Below are 21,128 nucleotides of genomic sequence, written 5' to 3'. Positions count from 1 at the left end.
TTCTCCTCCTACTGTTCTGATCATTTCTTCTGCAGATCTTTTAGTTGGACTTTCTCTTCCTGCATCGACCCTGAAATGTTAGTGATCTCTCAAAACTCTAATGTTAACCCACCCCTCCCACATTTTCTCTCAAAGAAATTTCAGCCAGTTATCATTGCTTCACACTGATGACCCTCAAACCTTTATCTCCAATTGTTAAAACTTCTCTCACAATATAATACCATTTCTAATCACTGAAAAATAGCTGTACTTCAATGTTCCACAGTGAGTTCAAATCCATCACTATCTGAAACTGAATGTATCATACCCCAATCCCACACCCACTCTTCCCAGGTATTCTTATCTTGTTTGCTGGCATCAACATCATCCAGTCACCTAACCTAGAAACCTAGATTTAATCTATGATTCTGTCCCTTCATTCTCTTCTTTCTGCTGCCCATGACATCCAGTTCAGCTATAAGCCTCGTTGCTTTTACCACAGGAATATTCTCACATCTCTTCTGCCCCTTGTTCCTTATATGCTGAGGCAGCCATTTTGACACACCTGCGCAGAACGAACTTTGTCAAAAGGGCTGCATCAAAAATGAATTTGGAGCCCAAGTTAGCTCTCTTGCTAAGACTAGAATATGATGGCCTTCGAATATTTCGTACAGTACTTTCAGATCCTGCCAGTGAATGTCTCCAAACATTTTGTTAATTAATAACAAGTCAAAATTGGGATCATTTAGTTTGCCATTTACTTCTAAATGTATCAGTTTTCTAATTATGTTATTTTCCATAAGTAAATGGCTCTTCCCTTACACTGCACATCTACACAACTTTCAAACCTCATGAGCCCTAAATTTTCACTGGATCAAAAAATACCCTTCCAAGACTTGAATGGCATGGAGTAATAATATGTCAGACAAAATGCATGGTAAGTCTATTAAATAGCAACTACATTGTATACCACAAAGCAGATGAATACTATGGAAGTGATATTCTGTGACTCCAAGGCTAAGATATAAAAGGCATTGCAACTTCCACCTTAGTTCCCTGGACTGCCGTCTGGGGAGAGCTCACCGTTGTACCACACAGACACCCAAGCAGCACTAGTGGGAGGCCTATGTGGAGAGAAAGTGAAGTATCTTGGCCAACTGCCAGCATCATTTTGGCAGCTATTCTGAATCAGCCCCCTGGAAGCTTCCTCAAGCTTTCAGCCCCATCAATGTCATCTTCAAATAACTAAATCCCCCAAATAATATCTGACTCTCCATAATAAACATGAAGCCACAACTGACCAGACAAGCATAATTCATGACTCACAGAAACCATGAGATAATAAATGTTTTCTGAGTGAAAAAACAAACAGAACTCTACTTCCAACTACATGTAAAAATTTAAATGGTTCACAGACACATCATTAATGGGGGAAAAAAAAAAAAAAAAAAACCTGACAGGGAATTCCCTGGCAGTTCAGTGGTTAGGACTCTGCACTTCTACTGCGGGCAGTCCAGGTTCAATCCCTAGTCAGAGAACTAAGGTCCCACAAGACACAGGGCAAAGCAAAAAAAAAAAAAAGAAGAAGAAAGAAATTGACAAATTCAACTCCACAAAAATTAATCTTTCGTTTCTCAAAAGACATTGTTCAGAAAGTGAAAAGGCAAACTACAGAGTGGAAGAAAATATCTGTAAAACACATCCAATAAAGGACCTTTGTATGTGTTAAATCGCTTCAGTCGTGTCCAACTCTTGGCGACCCAACGGACTATACAGCCTGCCAGGCTCTTCTGTCCATAGGGATTTTCCAGTCAAAAATACTGGAGTAGGTTGGCATTTCCTCCTCCAGGTAAAGGACCTTTACCAGTGTATTTAAAGAAAGCTTAAAAATCAACAAGAAGACAAATAACCCAATATTAGAAAGGGCAACAGATTTGAATAGAATCTTGACAAGAAGGATAAACAGATGGCAAAGATGATATAAAGAAACTTTCTTTTAATAAACCCTATCCTATAAGCAGATAATATAAAGGTTAAAAGTAAAGATCCATCATTTAGCTCTAGTTTCTATAAAAACTACTCAGCACAGAGCCAAATGAAGTATGACTCTCAAGAGGTTGGTTAGCAACTTTCAGCAGGATTCATGCAGTAAACAAAGCAGATAACTGCTAGTGTTTCAAAAAAGTGAATGGTAAATGATAAGGCAACAACAATAAACAAATCAAAACTGAATCATGTCAAGTGAGGAGTAGGACATGACATTAACCACTGAAATTCTAAAAATGCTTAGGAGAATTTGAAACTTTTCATTAAACACTTCAAACGTGCAAGACAGCAAAGTTAAGCTGTCAAATATAAATAATTGTGTAAGTTGCACTTAGGAGTACACAACCAAGGAACCAAATGGACCAAATTCTCTTCTGCATCTAGTAGAATCTAGTCTAAAAGTAGCAGAGACTATGAAGAAACACCACTCCTCCCCCTACCACTTAGAGAGAGACGCATGCACGCACACACACACACACATCTGTGAGGATACAAGTAAAGCAGCTACGTAAAGAGAAGAAACTGAGGAAGTTTCATTTCTTACCCTCTTCTGCTTCATCCTCCTGGGGTGACAATGGGCCCCCTCCACTAGTAGGAGTGACTGGATCCTCCTTCTCAGACTCTCGCTGTAGACTCACCACCTCATATATTGCATCCCCAGCATTGGTATGGCCTTTTCCCTCAGACTGAGAAAGATATAAAAATGTGTTTAAACATTAGAAATTTGAAGGAAACACTGAAAGATGGTGTATTTCAATGGTCATTAAAAAGAGCTAAAATGAAGAAGAGCAGCAGGTCATGTTTGATCTACAGCATGTCTGAAGTTGAGAAAAATCTTTCAAGTGCAATGTTCACATTACATTCTAAATGTATGGTTCTTTTAGTATTATTTTAACCAATACAATAAAACCTATTAACCATTGGAAAAAAAAATCTCAATTTCTTTTATCAGAAAAACCTAAGACACCACAAAGTCCAGGGCAGACAGATAAGCAAGTGATGCTGGATTCTTAGGATTGACTACCTTGCTCTGTGATAAAGAGATACCAGCTATATCCATCAACTAATTCATGGAAGTAGGTAGTTTTCATCTTACAAATGGCTTACATTCTAAATGGCCTTTTTTTAAGGAGGAAAATTTCCAAGGCAATCATTAATTAACCAACTTAGCATGGCCTACAAAGTCCTAGATAAACTGAACCTTGCCTCTCTCATGAGCCTCATCTCATATTCAAAGACTGTTACAATACTATTCTTCAGCCACTCTGGCCTTGTTTCAGTTCTGAGAACTTTTTCTCCTTTCACCCGCCCAACGCCTTGGGATATCTTTTTCTCTCTGACGATACAGCTTTTCCTCCTACTCTTTGCTAACTACCATCAATATTGGATCCTTATTTCTTAATGTTACTTCTGTTGATGTTGTTCACTGGCTTTGTCAGGTCCAATTATTTGTGACCCCATGCACTGCTGCATGCCAGGCTTCCCTGTCCTTCACTATCTCCCAAAGTTTGCTCAAACTCATGTCCATTGAGTTAGTGATGCCATCCAACCGTCTCCTCCTCTGTTACCTCCTTCTCCTCCTGCCCTCAATGTTACTTCTACAAAGAATCTACATTCCCATGTTTTCAGTTCTCATCACAACTTTTCCTTCTCCCTCAATGCATTTACTATAACTACACATTATATTTTTATTATATTTGTTTAATGGCTATCTCATCCACAACAGAGGAAGTATCATATGGGCAGAGATGATGTTGACTTTCAATCAGAAACAATATGGTACCTGACACATAGTAAGTATTCAAAAATATCTGTGGAATCAATGATTAGACTAATGGTAAAACATGAATTTTAAAGTCAAATAGACCTGAGTCTGAATTCATATTTCACTACAAGTTAAGAGTGTGGTCTTGGACAAAATACTTTGCTGAGGCACATTACCTCTTATCAATAAAACCAAAATAAACCATCTCATTTATTAAGGAGATTAAATATAATAATACTTAGAACATGAAATTAGAGTGACGGGAATAAATTTTTATTACTATTATTATCTCAGTTTTTACACCATTTTACTATACTCTAAAGAACATAAAATAAGAATAGTATAGGCATATATAGAGGTATAATTATCTCAAATATCTACCTGTACTGTAATTCATTTAATTACAAAAACATAACTACTTTAATTATTCATTCTTTTCAAGAATTTCTTCTGAACAATAAATCAAATTTCAGGCCCATTTTCAAGCCATTTAGCAAATAATAAAAGGTAAAAATGTCCACTGCATTAAACATGGGAGAAAAAGAAGACAGCCATGAAAAATTACATGGTTAGGTTTAAATCAAACATTTTTTGTTGTTGTTGTAATTCTACTATATTCAGGAAACAAAGATCTCAATCCCTAAAGCAACAACTAAACTAATTATATAAAGAAATACAATAAAAATGAAATACTAGAAAACAAGATGGCAGAGGAGTAGGTAGACATGGAGTATATCTCTCTCCATGGATACATCAGGAATACACCTTCAGACACAGAAGTGTATGCAGAACACCAGCTGAGAGCAGACAGGAGTAGCCGAGCAGCGGAGAAGAATATATAGAATCACGCAAAACTCGGGCGGATGGAGGAACTAGGAGGAAAAACAGGAGTGTTACAAGGACTGGACCTGCCCTTGGTGGGTGGGGGAAGTGAAGCAGGGGTCCGATCCCCACATCAAGGCAATTGTCTGAGTCAGAGGAGAAACATTTAAGGCTGAGAGTGAAACAGCTGATCTGTGGCAGCCTAAATGGAATAAGAATCAGACAGTTCTTGCTGCAGCCATACATACCCCAGACAAGGATGCAGGTCCCCTAGAAGGGGCAGCAGCTGGGAGCTGGAGCTTAGGGACTGTGGAGCAATCCCAGGGCAGGGCTGCTCTTGACTGGAGAGATGGACCAAGGGGATGTGAGGGAGGAGACTGTGGTGGGAAATGCCTGTGGAGAAAAGCCAGGAAGCCATGGAAGCAAGGCCATACTGCTAAGTCAAGCATAGGGCATGGAGTCATCACCATAGCCTCTCTCTCCCCATAGGCCACCATTAGCAGCAGAACAGTACAGAGCCTGGCCCATCAAGTGCCTGACACACCAAACTACAGGGTAGGACCCCAGCCAGGAGGGACTCTCTATATGCCTGACAAACTGAACAACAGAAAAGGACCCCAGGCACAGGAGCCCTCTAAGTGCCTGAATGGGTGGAACTACAGAGAAACACCAAAGAGGCCTTCTGATCACCAGCTACCGGAGGCTCCAAAAAAGACACTGATAGGGCCATAACTTCTGCAGCTGAGGCAGTCCGTGTCCCTGCACACTTGGCGCCACCAGGGTCCCCATGACCCAAACAGCCGTGCCACCTTCACACTCAACCCTCACTGGGACACAGCTGCCACAGGCAAAAAAAAAAAAAAAAAAGTCTTGCATCTATGCATGCGGGGGGTCTTCTGCTGTGTCCGGCTCTTTGCCGGACTGTAGACTATGGCCTGCCAGGCTTCTCTGTCAGGGGGTTCTCCAGGCAAGAATACTGTAGTGTATTGGCCAATACTGATAGCCATACCCTTCTAGAGAACTATATTTCCTGCTGCCCTAGCCGTGAACTACCCTGATTCTGATCCTAAACAATGGAGTTGGAGAAATCAACTTTCCTGTCATCAAATTACACTACAAAGCTACAGTCATCAAGACAGTATGGTACTGGCATAAAAACAGAAATATAGACCAATGGAACAAGATAGAAAGCCCAAAAATAAACCCACGCACCTATGGGTACCTTATTTTTGACAAAGGAGGCAAGAATATACAATGGGGCAAAGACAGCCTCTTCAATAAATGGTGCTGGGAAAACTGGACAGCTACATGTAAAAGAATGAAATTAGACCACTTCCTAACACCATACACAAAGATAAACTAGAAATGGATTAAAGACCTAAATGTGAGACAAGAAACTATAAAACTCTTAGAGGAAAACATAGGAAGAATACTCAATGACATAAATCAAAGCAAGATCCTATATGACCCACCTCCTAGAGTAACGGAAATAAAAACAAAAGTAAACAAGTGGGACCTGATTAAACTTAAAAGCTTTTACATAGCAAAGGAAACTGTAAGCAAGGTTAAAAGACAACATTCAGAATGGAAGAAAATAATAACAAATGAAATAATGAAAGAGGATTAATTCTCAAAATACACAAGCAGCTTATACAACTCAATACCAGAAAAACAAACAACCCAATTAAAAAGTGGGAAAAAGACCTAAACAGACTTCTCTAAAGAAGAAATGCGACCTTTGTTAGCCATCTGCCAACAAACACACGAAAAGATGCTCAACATTGCTCATTATGAGAGAAATGCAAATCAAAACTACAATGAGGTATCACCTCACACCAGTCAGAATGGCCATCATAAAAAAGTGTACAAATAATAAATGCTGGAGAGTGTGTGGAGAAAAGGGAATGCTCTTGCACTGTTGGTGGGAATGTAAATTGATAACAGCCACTATGGAAGACTGTATAGAGATTCCTTAAAAAACTAGGACTAAAACCACCATACAATCCAGCAATCCCACTCCTAGGCATAAACCCTGAGGAAATCAAAATTGAAAAAGGCACATGTATCTCACTGTTCACTGCAGCACTATTTACAATAGCTAGAACAGGGAAACAACCTAGAGGTCCATCAACAGATGAATGGATAAAGAAGTTGTGGTACATATACACAGTGGAATACTATCCAGCCATAAAAAGGAACTCATGTGAGTCAGTTCTAATAAGTGGATGAACCTAGAGCCTATTATAGAGTGAAGTGAGTCAGAAAGAGAAAGATAAATATCAAATACTAACTCATATATATACAGAAACTAGAAAAATGGTACCAAAGAATTTATTTGCAGGGCAGCAATGGAGAAACAGATATAGAGAACAGATTTATGGACATGGGGAGAGGAGTGGAGAGGGTGAGATGTAGGGAAAGAGTAACATAGAAACTTACATTACTATATATAAAATAGATAGCCAAGGGGAATTTTCTGTATGTTTCAGGAAACTCAAACAGGGGCTCTGTATCAACCTAGAGGGGTGGGATGGGGAGGAAGATGGGAGGGAGGTTCAAAAGGGAGAGGATATATGTATACCTATAGCTGATTTATGTTGAGGTTTGACAGGAAACAACAAAATTCTGTAAAGCAATTATCCTTCAGTTAAAAAATAAATTAACTACAAGAAAAAGAAAATAGTAATCAAACATTCAAATAATCCGAAAGATGGCAGCAAAGGAGAAACAAAGAAATGTATAAAAAGAAACAAGCAGAGAATAAATATTAAAATGGTAAACTTATATGTAAACATATCAATAGTTATGCTAAACATAAATTGCCTAGATGTAACAATTGAAAAACATAATTCTCAGGTTATGTTGAAAACAAGACACAATTATAATCTGTCTACCAAAAAACCCACTTTTAATACAGTGACATAGGAAAGTTGAAAGTAAAATGAGGTTAGAATATATACCATGAAAACACCTATCAAAAGAAAGCTGGAGAGACTATATGAATAAAAGACAAAGTTGACTACCAAGCAAGAAAAAACAAATCACTAGGTATAAAGGACACTGCTGCTGCTGCTGCTGCTAAGTCGCTTCAGTCGAGTCCAACTCTGTGCGGCCCCACTGACAGCAGCCCAGCAGGCTCCCTCGTCCCTGGGATTCTCCAGGCAAGAACACTGGAGTGGGTTACCATTTCCTTCTCCAATGCATGAAAGTGAAAAGTCAAAGTGAAGTCGCTCCGTCGTATCTGACTCTTGGCGACCCCATGGACTGCAGCCTACCCGGCTCCTCCGCCCATGGGATTTTCCAGGCAAGAGTACTGTAGTGGGGTGCCATTGCCTTCTCCCATAAAGGACACTACACTATGTTAAAAAGATCTAGTCAACAAGAATATATAAGAATCTTATAAACGTATGTAGCTAACAACAGGCTCTCAAATATATGAAGAAGAAAATTCACAGAAATGAAGAGACGGACAAATCCACATTTACAATTAGAAACATCAACACTTCTCTCACAGAAATGAAAAGAAGTATATGAAAATTTAGCAATGTTTAGAAGAACTGTACATTATCAACAATAGGATCTGATATGATATATCACTCCATTCAATAACAGAAGAATACACATTCTTTTCAAATGCACATGAAACATTCACCAAAACAAACCATGTCCTGGGTTATAAAACAAACTTTAAGAAATCTTTTTAGACTTAATAATGTTTAGTGACCATAATATAATTAAACTGAAAATCAACACCAGAAATATGTCTGAAAAATCCCCAGATACTTGGAAATAACACACTTCTAAACACTCCATGACCTTGGACGTGGGGTAACTCCTCTTGGCCGCCGCCCTTCGGGCATGGGGTCCTTCTGGATGCCAACATCCGCTGGGTCATGGAAAAAGCTACAGAGTTCCAGAAAAACATCTATTTCTGCTTTATTGACTATGCCAAAGCCTTTGACTGTGTGGATCACAATAAACTGTGGAAAATTCTGAAAGAGATAGGAATACCAGACCACCTGAACTGTCTCTTGAGAAATCTGTATGCAGGTCAGGAAGCAACAGTTAGAACTGGTCATGGAACAACAGACTGGTTCCAAATACGAAAAGGATACAGCAAGGCTGTATATTGTCACCCTGCTTATTTAACTTATATGCAGAGTACATCATGAGAAACGCTGGGCTGGAAGAAACACAAGCTAGAATCAAGATTGCCAGGAGAAATATCAATAACCTCAAATATGCAGATGACACCACCCTTATGACAGAAAGTGAAGAGGAACTAAAAAGCCTCTTGATGAAAGTGAAAGAAGAGAGTGAAAAAGTTGGCTTAAAACTCAACATTCAGAAAACAATGATCATGGCATCCAGTCCCATCACTTCATGGGAAATAGATGGGGTAACAGTGGAAACAGTGTCAGACTTTATTTTTTTGGGCTCCAAAATCACTGTAGATGGTGACTGCAGCCATGAAATTAAAAGACGCTTATTCCTTGGAAGGAAAGTTATGACCAACCTAGAGAGCATATTCAAAAGTAAAGACATTACTTTGCCAACAAAGGTCCGTCTAGTCAAGGCTATGGTTTTTCCAGTGGTCATGTATGGATGTGAGAGTTGGACTGTGAAGAAGGCTGAGCACCAAAGAATTGATGCTTTTGAACTGTGGTGTTGGAGAAGACTCTTGAGAATCCCTTGGGCTGCAAGGAGATCCAACCAGTCCATTCTCAAGGAGATCAGTCCTGGGATTTCTTTGGAAGGAATGATGCTAAAGCTGAAACTCCAGTACTTTGGCCACCTCATGCGAAGAGTTGACTCATTGGAAAAGACTCTGATGCTGGGAGGGATTGGGGGCAGGAGGAGAAGGGGACGACAGAGGATGACATGGCTGGATGGCATCACTGACTCAATGGACGTGAGTCTGAGTGAACTCCGGGAGCTGGTGATGGACAGGGAGGCTTGGCGTGCTGCAATTCATGGGGTTGCAAAGAGTCGGACACGACTGAGCGACTGAATTGAACTGAAACACTCCATGGATCAAAGAGGAAAACTCAAAGTAGAAAATATTTTGAACTGAACAAAAATGAAAATACAACAAGTGAAAATTAGTGGGATACATCTAGGATTTAGAGATATAAATATATATATTTCAAATGAGCCATCCAGAAATCAATAATCTAAACATGCACCTTAAGAAATGAGGAAAAGAAGTGCAAAATAAAGCAAACAGAAGTAAAATAATAATAATAAAGATAACAGCACAAATCAATAAAACTGAGGACACAAAAAATTTTAAATCAATGAAACCAAAAGGTAGTTTCTTTACAAAGATCAATAAATTGATAAACCTCTAGCTAAATTCATAAAACAAAGAAGATACAAATGATCAATACCAGGAACAAAAGCCTGGGTATCACTATATACTTCATGAATTCAAATCGATAATAAATACAGCAAAGAATCCTATGCATATTAACTGTACAACTTAGAAAAATGCACCAAATTTAAGCTGTACATAATAATTTGATACACTCTATATATTGCAAAATAGCTACCACAATAACATCCTTCACATGACATAGTCTTAGTAATTTACTAAAAGATTGTATTCTTTCAGTAGAAGTATAGTTGATTTATATGTTTCACATATACAGCAAAGTGATTCAGTTTTATGCACATATGAGTGTATATACATGTATATATGTGATATATACATGTATACATATTCTTTTTCAGATTCTTTCCATTATAGGTTATTACAAAATATTGAATATAGTTCCCCATGCTATACAGTGAAGTGAAGTGAAAGTCACTCAGTTGTGTCCGACTCTGCAACCCCATGGACTATACAGTCCATGGAATTCTCCAGGCCAGAATACTGGAGTGGGTAGCCTTTCCCTTCTCCAGGGGATCTTCCCAACCCAGGGATCAAATCCAGGTCTCTTGCATTGTAGGCGGATTCTTTACCAGCTGAGCCACAAGGAAAGCCTGTGCTATATAGTAATTCTTTGCTTTTTATCTAATTTATATGTAGTAGCATCAGCTAATCACAAATTCCCAACTGATCCCTCCCCTAACTGATCATATTTAAATAGGTTTAAATCAACATGCATCTTCAAAAGGGAAACTTCCTCTTATGCTTTTTAACTCTAGTAACTGATAAAAGGTTTTACCTCCAAGTGAAAAGAATGTTAAGGCACCTGAAAGCAAAGAAGAGATCTGGGAGGAGGGCAAAAAATAGTTATTTTAACATTAAACCTGTTTTTAGCCCAGAGCCCAAAACAAGCCTAAAGGAGGCCTGAGCTAGGACAAGATTTAAGAAAGTGCAGCTACTTCCATCTCCAGCCTGGATCATACTCTCCTCGAGAATAAAGAAGAGATGGCTCCCTTCCTTTTAATAAGGTTCAAGCCACAGGAGCTTCTGAGAGCTATGATGAACTCTTGTCATGCCCTAAAATCTACCCTTTTCTTCAGGCAAGCCTCCTCCCTCTAAACGATGTCAACTAAAAACACAAAACAGGATGGTGGCCTCCGGAGAACAGCTTATAAAGAAAGAAGCTTTTCTTCTCTCCTTAACAGTGATCTCCAGTCTTATCTCTTGAATATTATGAGTCTGCTTCTCATTTCTCTATAACTTCCCCTTGTAGGCCAGCAAAATTTACCACCCCAAAATGTCTCTTTGGAATTTAGATTATTTAGAGTTGGAACCAATCAAGGCCCAAAAGACTCAGGAAAAAGCTTTGACCTTCCCCCTCACTGCCTAAATTTAGATAGCAGGCCTGTTCCTGGAATAGAGCTACAACAACCTGCAAAGGATATGGGCTAGGTGTGATGGGGAAACTCAGTAGGGCCTAGATTTCAGAGTCCCCTCTGTCCCATTGTCACTGTGTAGCCCAGCAAACATCTGTTTACCAAACATTTGCTTTCCCAGATCCATATGAACTACCTCTTTTTCCAAAAACACTCTGCCCAACATGCTCTTTTGTCTTCAACTGAAGATGGTATTTAAGTTGAGGGATTTGGCCATTTTGGTGAATTACTCAGTTTTCCTTGGTCTCTCCAATGTATATGCTGTGTGCTAAGTTGCTTAGTCATGTCCGACTCTTTGTAACCCTATAGACTGTAGCCCACAAGGCTCCTCTGTCCATGGGATTCTCCAAGCAAGAATACTGAGGTGGGTTGCAATGCCCTCCTCCAGAGGATCTTTACAGTGCAGGGATCAAACCCATATCTTTTATGTCTCCTGCATTGGCAGGCAAGTTCTTTACCACTAACAACACCTGGGAAGCCCTAATGTACATGTGCTATTAAACTTTTTATTTTCTTCCTTTAATCTATCTCATGTCACTTTAATTCTTATCAAGAATTACCACCTAGTCAAAAAAATGGTTTTTCCAGCAGTCAAGTATGGATGTGAGAGTTGGACTATAAAGAAAGCTGAGCGCCAAAGAATTGATGCTTTTGAACTGTGATATTGGAAAAGACTCTTGAGAGTCCCTTGGACTGCAAGGAGATCAAACCAGTCAATCCTAAAGGATATCAGACCAGAATATTCATTGAAAAGACTGATGCTGAAGCTGAAGCTCCAATACTTTGGCCACCTGATTCAAAGAGCTGACTCATTGGAAAAGACCCTGATGCTGGGAAAGACTGAAGGCAGGAGGAGAAGGGGATGACAAAGGATGAGCATCACCGACTCAATGGACATGAGTGTGAGCAAGCTTCAGGAGATGGCAAAGGACAGGGAAGACTGGAGTGGCTTCAGTCCACGGGGTCTCAAAGAGTCAGACATGACTGAGGGACTGAGCAACAACAAAGCAGAATCACAGGAGATGCTTCTTGGCATGAGTCCATCTTCTCCCCAGTTGCCAGTCTTCTTATTAAAGCAATATTTCCTTTCCCAACAATGAGTATTGGCTACTGAGAGGCAAGCAGCTAAACATGAGTTCATTAACAAGCATAAGGATTACTATTTTGAGCTAAGGGCAATCAAAACTCAGCAGATTCTTGAAAGCTCTTCTACCTCTCCCTCAATTGCCTAAATTTACATAAGAAAGGGAGAAAGCTGCTAAGAGAGAGATCCTTTTACTTAAGAAACTTATCTTGTAACAGGACTCCCTGTTTGTTTTTTTTTTTAATTCCCCAAATATCTCCTCCCACTTCCTGTGAATGACCTTCCTCCTCTTTGCATTCCCAGATTCCTCCCTGTTCCCTGGATCAGGATGGAATATAAGCTTCAATTACCAGCTGCCTTTTGAGTCTTCATATCTTTCTAGGGCTCCCACAAGCACATAATTAAATTTTCCTCCTATTAATCTGTCTTATATTTTTTTACGTATTAGACCAGCCAAAGAACGTAAAAGGGAAGAAGAGAAATTTTGTTCACCCTTAAAATATTCCTTCTCTACTGTGATCACAGAACATGACTCACAAAGATCCTCAAAGGGGCTTCTTTTAATCACCACTTTCATTCTACTGCTATGGTCCCTCCCTTTTCTAAACCCCACAGAATTCTGTACATTATTTTTATCTAGTATTTATCACAACCCTCCAAGTAAAATGGCAATTTTTATACATTTTCTTATTAATACGAGGTGACACAAAGTTCCTTTGGGGATAAGGTTGTTATTTGAAATATCTTATTCTCACTGTGCCACTAGAATAGATATTATAAATTAATTTTGAATTAACTTGACTACAACAGTCATGGAATTATTTGTACTAAAAATTCACTAATCCAAATGTCACAGAATTTTAGAAAAAAATTCAGTAATACTACTAACCCACATTATTAGTTTATAATAAGAAAACCAAGGCTTCCAGACATAAAGGGACACTCAATAGGTTTATTTTTTTTTTTAACTATTTACTGAGAAAAAGCTTTATCTGTCACATTTATTTCATATATAAATTCAAAACATTTCATGTACCAAATCCAACATATATGATATACACTACATCTCTATACCAGAATAAGTGAGAAGAAATGGAGTGGCCATCATGGTCAACAAAAGAGTCCAAAATGCAGTACTTGGATGCAATCTCAAAAACGACAGAATGATCTCTGATCGTTTCCAAGGCAAACCATTCAATATCACAGTAATTCAAGTCTGTGTCCCAACCAGTAACGCTGAAGAAGCTGAAGTTGAACGGTCCTATGAAGACCTACAAGACTTTTTAGAACTAACACCCAAAAAAGATATCCTTTTCTCTATATGGGACTGGAATGCAAAAGTAAGAAGTCAAGAAACACCTGGAGTAACAGGCAAATTTGGCCTTGGAATACGGAATGAAGCAGGGCAAAGACTAATAGACTTTTGCCAAGAAAATGCACTGGTCATAACAAACACTCTCTTCCAACAACACAAGAGAAGACTCTATACATGGACATCACCAGACGGTCAACACCGAAATCAGATTGATTATATTCTTTGCAGCCAAAGATGGAGAAGCTCTATACAGTCAGCAAGAACAAGACCAGGAGCTGACTGTGGCTCAGACCATGAACTCCTTATTGCCAAATTCAGACTTAAATTGAAGAAAGTAGGGAAAACCACTAGACCATTCAGGTATGACCTAAATCAAATCCCTTATGATTATACAGTGGAAGTGAGAAATAGATTTAAGGGCCTAGATCTGATAGATAGAGTGCCTGATGAACTATGGAATGAGGTTCGTGACATTGTACTAGAGACAGGGATCAAGACCATTCCCATGGAAAAGAAAAGCAAAAAAGCAAGATGGCTGTCTGGTGAGGCATTACAAATAGCTGTGAAAAGAAGAGAAGCGAAAAGCCAAGGAGAAAAGGAAAGATATAAACATCTGAATGCAGAGTTCCAAAGAATAGCAAGAACAGTTAAGAAAGCCTTCTTCAGCAATCAATGCAAAGAAATAGAGGAAAACAACAGAATGGGAAAGACTAGGGATCTCTTCAAGAAAATCAGAGATACCAAAGGAACATTTCATGCAAAGATGAGCTCGATAAAGGACAGAAATGGTATGGACCTAACAGAAGCAGAAGATATTAAGAAGAGATTGCAAGAATACACAGAAGAACTGTACAAAAAAGATCTTCAAGACCCAGATAATCACGATGGTGTGATCACTGACCTAGAGCCAGACATCCTAGAATGTGAAGTCAAGTAGGCCTTAGAAAGCATCACTATGAACAAAGCTAGTGGAGGTGATGGAATTCCAGTTGAGCTATTTCAAATCCTGAAAGATGATGCTGTGAAAGTGCTGCACTCAATATGCCAGCAAATTTGGAAAACTCAGCAGTGGCCACAGGACTGGAAAAGGTCCGTTTTCATGCCAATCCCAAAGAAAGGCAATGCCAAAGAATGCTCAAACTACCACACAATTGCACTCATCTCACACGCTAGTAAAGTAATGCTCAAAATTCTCCAAGCCAGGCTTCAGCAATATGTGAACCATGAACTTCCTGATGTTCAAGCTGGTTTTAGAAAAGACAGAGGAACCACAGATCAAATTGCCAACATCCGCTGGATCATCAAAAAAGCAAGAGAGTTCCAGAAAAGCATCTATTTCTGCTTTATTGACTATGCCAAAGCCTTTGACTGTGTGGATCACAATAAACTGTGGAAAATTCTGAAAGAGATGGAAATACCAGAACACCTGATCTACCTCTTGAGAAATTTGTATGCAGGTCAGTAAGCAACAGTTAGAACTGGACACGGAACAACAGACTGGTTCCAAATAGGAAAAGCAGTATGTCAAGGCTGTATATTGTCACCCTGCTTATTTAACTTATATGCAGAGTACATCATGAGAAATGCTGGGCTGGAAGAAACACAGAATGGAATCAAGATTGCCGGGAGAAATCTCAATAACCTCAGATATGCAGATGACAGCACCCTTATGGCAGAAAGTGAAGAGGAACTAAAAAGCCTCTTGATGAAAGTGAAAGAGGAGAGTGAAAAAGTTGGCTTAAAGCTCAACATTCAGAAAACGAAGATCATGGCATCCAGTCCCACCACTTCATGGGAAATAGATGGGGAAACAGTGGAAACAGTGTCAGACTTTATTTTTCTGGGCTCCAAAATCACTACAGATGGTGACCGCAGCCATGAAATTAAAAGACGCTTACTCCTTGGAAGGAAAGTTATGACCAACCTAGATAGCATATTCAAAAGCAGAGACATTACTTTGCCAACAAAGGTTCGTCTAGTCAGGGCTATGGTTTTTCCAGTGGTCATGTATGGATGTGAGAGTTGGACTGTGAGGAAGGCTGAGCGCCAAAGAACTGATGCTTTTGAACTGTGGTGTTGGAGAAGACTGTTGAGAGTCCCTTGGACTGCAAGGAGATCCAACCAGTCCATTCTCAAGGAGATCAGCCCTGGGATTTCTTTGGAAGGAATGATGTTAAAGCTGAAACTCCAGTACTTTGGCCACCTCATGTGAAGAGTTGACTCATTGGAAAAGACTCTGATGCTGGGAGGGATTGGGGGCAGGAGGAGAAGGGGACGACAGAGGATGAGATGGCTGGACGGCATCACTGACTCGATGGACGTGAGTTGGTGATGGACAGGTAGGCCTGGCGTACTATGATTCATGGGGTCGCAAAGAGTCGGACACGACTGAGCGACTGATCTGATCTCAATCAAATGTAAATTTCACTATGTCATTTAAGGTCAGATGCTCCAAAAACTAAACATAACTTAATTTGTCATTATTATTAAGAGTTTAAAAATCTCCATAATAATCAGCAACCCTTTTCCAGAAAGTTTGTTCATCATAATAATCAGATGTGCTTACAGAAATCTCAATTTAAATTACTTGCTGCTGCTGCTGCTAAATCGCTTCAGTCATGTCTGACTCTGTGCGACCCCATAGACGGCAGCCCACCAGGCTCCCCCATCCCTGGGATTCTCCAGGCAAGAACACTGGAGCGGGTTGCCATTTCCTTCTCCAATGCAGGAAAGTGAAAAGTGAAAGTGAAGTCGCTCAGTTGTGTCCGACTCTTCACGACCCCATAGACTGCAGCCCACCAGGCTCCTCCATCCGTGGGATTTTCCAGGCAAGAACACTGGAGTGCGGTGCCATCACCTTCTCCGTTAAATTACTTAAACCCTACTAATTCTACAACATATGTTTTGTATTTCAAGAAATGTCAAGCTACATTAAAATATGTTGTACTGGCCTCAAAATGTTTTGCATTTCCTGAATTAACCTAATGTAAATAACATTTCTTAAGATTACCTTTAAAATGAATATAAATATTTCTTTCTTCGTTAACACAATTTTTTCTCTATAATTGCCTCCGATTGCTCTTTAGAGTTTACCATAAATCTACAAATGAAGCAAGGATTTAAGAACCATCCCCTACATGTTTTCAGTGCTGCTGACTAAGCTGATCCCTTGAAACTGAGCTCTATTTTACAATAACTTCACCTAATCAGCTATTTTTCTTGAAACTATCTTATTTATATATATTCCTAACTTATGAAATAAAAGATTACTGAATTCACTGAAATGCTGCTTTTTCCAAGCTCCTATCTCCATATGCTTTCACACTTTTATCTCTAACATAACTTAACTGTTATCAATTTTTACGAAATTTTGGTACCAGCGCAAAGTAGAAAATACTTTTAAGAAGGACAACACAGCTAAGAATGTTGCACACCATTACTGGCAACAAAATCAATTATCTCCGAACACAGAAAATAATTTCAACATTTCAAACAACTAGTATTTTAAGAGCAATACCATAGTCTTAAGCGCAAGAATATTATCTATACCTTAAGAAAATATATTTGACTATGAAATAAGCAAAATTTCCTTATTCAAATATCAATTAGGTTGCTAGTTCACCATCATACCCTTGTCACATTATTCTCCAAGTGAGAAGCTTTTTGTTTTTATTAAATTTTCAACACACTAAAAGAATATAAATCTTTAGATAAAAGGATCATTTATTCCTCACTAATAGGCCACTTGATAACATGGCCTCGGTAATGTGTGATTTCTTAAACTCCACACAAATGAAAGACAAGGGAGAGGTACTAGTACTTAATGAAAAGAACCCAAGTCACGGTGCTTACCATTTTGCTTTGCTTCACAACTGGCTTATTACTTTTTAAATGCATTGCAAAAGAGTCAGTCAGTTCAGTCGCACAGTCGTGTCCACCTCTTTGCAACCCCATGAATCGCAGCACGCCAGGCCTCCCCATCCATCACCAACTCCAGGAGTTCACTCATACTCACGTCCATCAAGTAAGTGATGCCATCCAGCCATGTCATCCTCTGTCGTCCCCTTCTCCTCCTGCCCCCAATCCCTCCCAGCATCAGAGTCTTTTCCAATGAGTCAACTCTTCACATGAGGTGGCCAAAGTACTGGAGTTTCAGCTTTAGCATCATTCCTTCCAAAGAAATCCCAGGGCTGATCTCCTTGAGAATGGACTGGTTGGATCTCCTTGCAGTCCAAGGGACTCTCAACAGTCTTCTCCAACACCACAGTTCAAAAGCATCAGTTCTTCGGCGCTCAGCCTTCTTCACAGTCCAACTCTCACATCCATACATGACCACTGGAAAAACCATAGCCTTGACTAGACGGACCTTTGTTGGCAAAGTAATGTCTCTGCTTTTGAATATGCTATCTAGGTTGGTCATAACTTTCCTTCCAAGGAATAAGCGTCTTTTAATTTCATGGCTGCAGTCACCATCTACAGTGATTTTGAAGCCCCCAAAAATAAAAATAAAGTCTGACACTGTTTCCACTGGTTCCCCATTTATTTCCCATGATGTGATGGGACCAGATGCCATGATCTTCGTTTTCTGAATGTTGAGTTTTAAGCCAACTTTTCACTCTCCTCTTTCACTTTCATCAAGAGGCTTTTTAGTGCCTCTTTACTTTCTGCCATAAGGGTGGTGTCATCTGCATATCTGAGGTTATTGATATTTCTCCCAGCAATCTTGATTCCAGCTTGTGCTTCTTCCAGTCCAGCATTTCTCATGATGTACTCTGCATAGAAGTTAAATAAGCAGGGTGACAATATACAGCCTTGCCATACTCCTTTTCCTATTTGGAACCAGTCCATTGTTCCATGTCCAGAAAAAGAGTACATATATATTTAAGGAGTCTCTCCTCTCTGGCTTACATTTTCAAAACTTAAAATACTAATTTTTGATATCTGAAAATACTAATTTTTCAGACCTTAAAAACACTAATTTTTAAGACCTTGGTAATGGGAAAGATTGAAGGCAGGAGGAGAAGGAGACAACAAGAGGATGAGATGGTTGGATGGCATCACCGAATCAATGGACTGGAGTTTGAGCAAACTCCAGGAAATAGTGAAGGGCAGGGAAATCTGATGTGCTGCAGTTCATGGGGTCACAAAGAGTCAGACATGACTTAGTGACTGAACAACAACAAATTTTCAGAATAAATCCTTTTCAGAATAAATAAATTCAAGTTTTCAATGAATGCCTATAATCAACAATCTATTCTCATTTCAGTACCCAGAATGAAAACCTGCTTTACTCTATTTCCTTTGAGGTAGTCTCATAGTAAGATACACTCTATAGCACAATACAAATCAAACCTGAAAGTAAATGGTAACAGCTGAATGTCTTATAGTTCTTTCTTTAAGCAAAATAGGACCAGCAGAACATAAAATTATTCAATGATTTTAACAAGTATAAAACAAAAAAAAAAACAGTACTACAAAGGTTATATTCTGATAACCTTCTTATGAAAGAATCCTGCCAATAAACACTTTATGGATGATGGAATGCACAGCATTTATTTTTAGTAATAAGAAAAAAGAGAAAAAATAATTCATCAAATTACTTCTTAAGCAATTTATTAATGTAGCAGCAGGTGATGTCACCATAGTTTAAAGACACGAGTATCTTCAATTCATTATGAATTCTACTTTGGGGTATTTTAAAACTGTCATTTAAGAGAATTCCCTGGTGGCCCAGTGGTTGGGACCCCACACTCTTACTGTTGAGGGCCTGGGTTCAATCCCTGGCTGGGGAACTAAAATCCCACAGGCAGCGTGGTGTGGCTGAAAAAACACAAAAATAAAAGCAAACCAAAAAAAAAAAAAAAAAACCTGTCATTAAAAAATCACTCTGAAATGTCACAGTAATAAGCAGATAATATTTTAAGCATTAGTACCTTCCAAAATTCTCATTTTGCTACCAGCTGCTTTGGAAGTCCTCCCATAATTAATAATTGTTTTTAAAAAAAAGAAAATACCAAGTGATGCATAATTTCTATTTTAATGAGATATAACTGATATATAACATTGTGTAATGTGTATAATGTGTTGACTTGACATATTTATATATTGCAATACGATTACCACTGTAGCATAAGCCAACACCTCACATCGTTATCATTTCTTTCCTATGGTAAGAATAATTATGATCTAATCTCTTAACAACTTTTAAAATTTATAGTACAGTACAGTCAACCCTTAGTATCTATGGAAAGACTGGATTCAGGACCTCACTGTGGACACTGAAATCTACAGATGCTCACGTACCTCAAATAAAATGATATAGTACAGGTGGCCCTGCGTATCGGCAAGTTCTGCATCCACAGATTCAACCAACCAGGAACTGAATCATGGACTAATCCAAAGACCAACTAAACATTGGTTGAATCCACCCTTGAGGAACCCATGGAAAAAGGGCTCACTAGATTGTTAGACTACAATCACTAAGTTTTCTATTAGACCTCAAGAACGTTTTTCTATCTACTAATTTACAGTTTCTACATAATTTCTTAACTATAGCATTTCAGCAGAAAGAAATGAGTTCACTTTTACAGTATCTGCTATGTCATTCCTCTAAATGTTGGCAACAAAAAGTTTTTGGCACTTGCATCCATATTTTGATGAGGTATTCACTCAGCAAAATCACTAGCAGAGGGCTAGACTTCCAAATCCAGAAAAAAAAAAAAAAACAGAAAAAAAGACTGAATTTTCTAAAAAAATTTTAAAAAAAATTTTTTTTAAATCAAATTGCCAACATCTGCTGGATCATCAAAAAAGCAAGAGAGTTCCAGAAAAACATCTATTTCTGCTTTATTCACTATACCAAAGCCTTTGACTGTGTAGATCACAATAAACTGTGGAAAATTCTAAAAGAGATGGGAATACCAGACCACCTGACCTGCCTCTTGAGAAACCTGTATGCAGGTCAGGAAGCAACAGTTAGAACTGGACATGGAACAACAGACTGGTTCCAAATAGGAAAAGGAGTACGTCAAGGCTGTATATTGTCACCCTGCTTATTTAACTTATATGCAGAGTACATCATAAGAAATGCTGGGCTGGAGGAAGCACAAGCTGGAATCAAGATTGCCAGGAGAAATATCAATAACCTCAGATATGCAGGAGAAGGAAATGGCAACCCACTCAGGTACTCTTGCCTGGGAAATCCCATGGACGGAGGAGCCTGGTAGGCTACAGTCCATGGGGTCGCGAAGAGTTAAGATACGACTGAGCGACTTCACTTTCACTGTTTCACTTTCATGCACTGGAGAAAG

At 39.0% G+C, this 21,128-nt stretch overlaps 1 protein-coding gene across 2 annotated transcripts in view; it reads right to left on the bottom strand.

The window, feature by feature from the left end:
* Nucleotides 1-21,128, bottom strand: part of RABGAP1L (RAB GTPase activating protein 1 like) — a 741,235-nt gene that overhangs the window by 571,405 nt on the left and 148,702 nt on the right. For both annotated transcript variants that reach the window (XM_061381704.1, XM_061381705.1), the window contains exon 11: nt 2,570-2,711. In XM_061381704.1, the coding sequence (XP_061237688.1) occupies nt 2,570-2,711 (142 nt within the window). The remainder of the gene's footprint in view (nt 1-2,569; nt 2,712-21,128) is intronic.

The sequence above is a fragment of the Bos javanicus genome, chromosome 16 (genome assembly GCF_032452875.1).
Source record: "Bos javanicus breed banteng chromosome 16, ARS-OSU_banteng_1.0, whole genome shotgun sequence".
Classification (NCBI taxonomy): domain Eukaryota; kingdom Metazoa; phylum Chordata; class Mammalia; order Artiodactyla; family Bovidae; genus Bos; species Bos javanicus.
The sequence above is the reverse complement of the archived record's forward strand: the minus strand, read 5'-3'. Positions and strand labels throughout refer to the sequence as shown.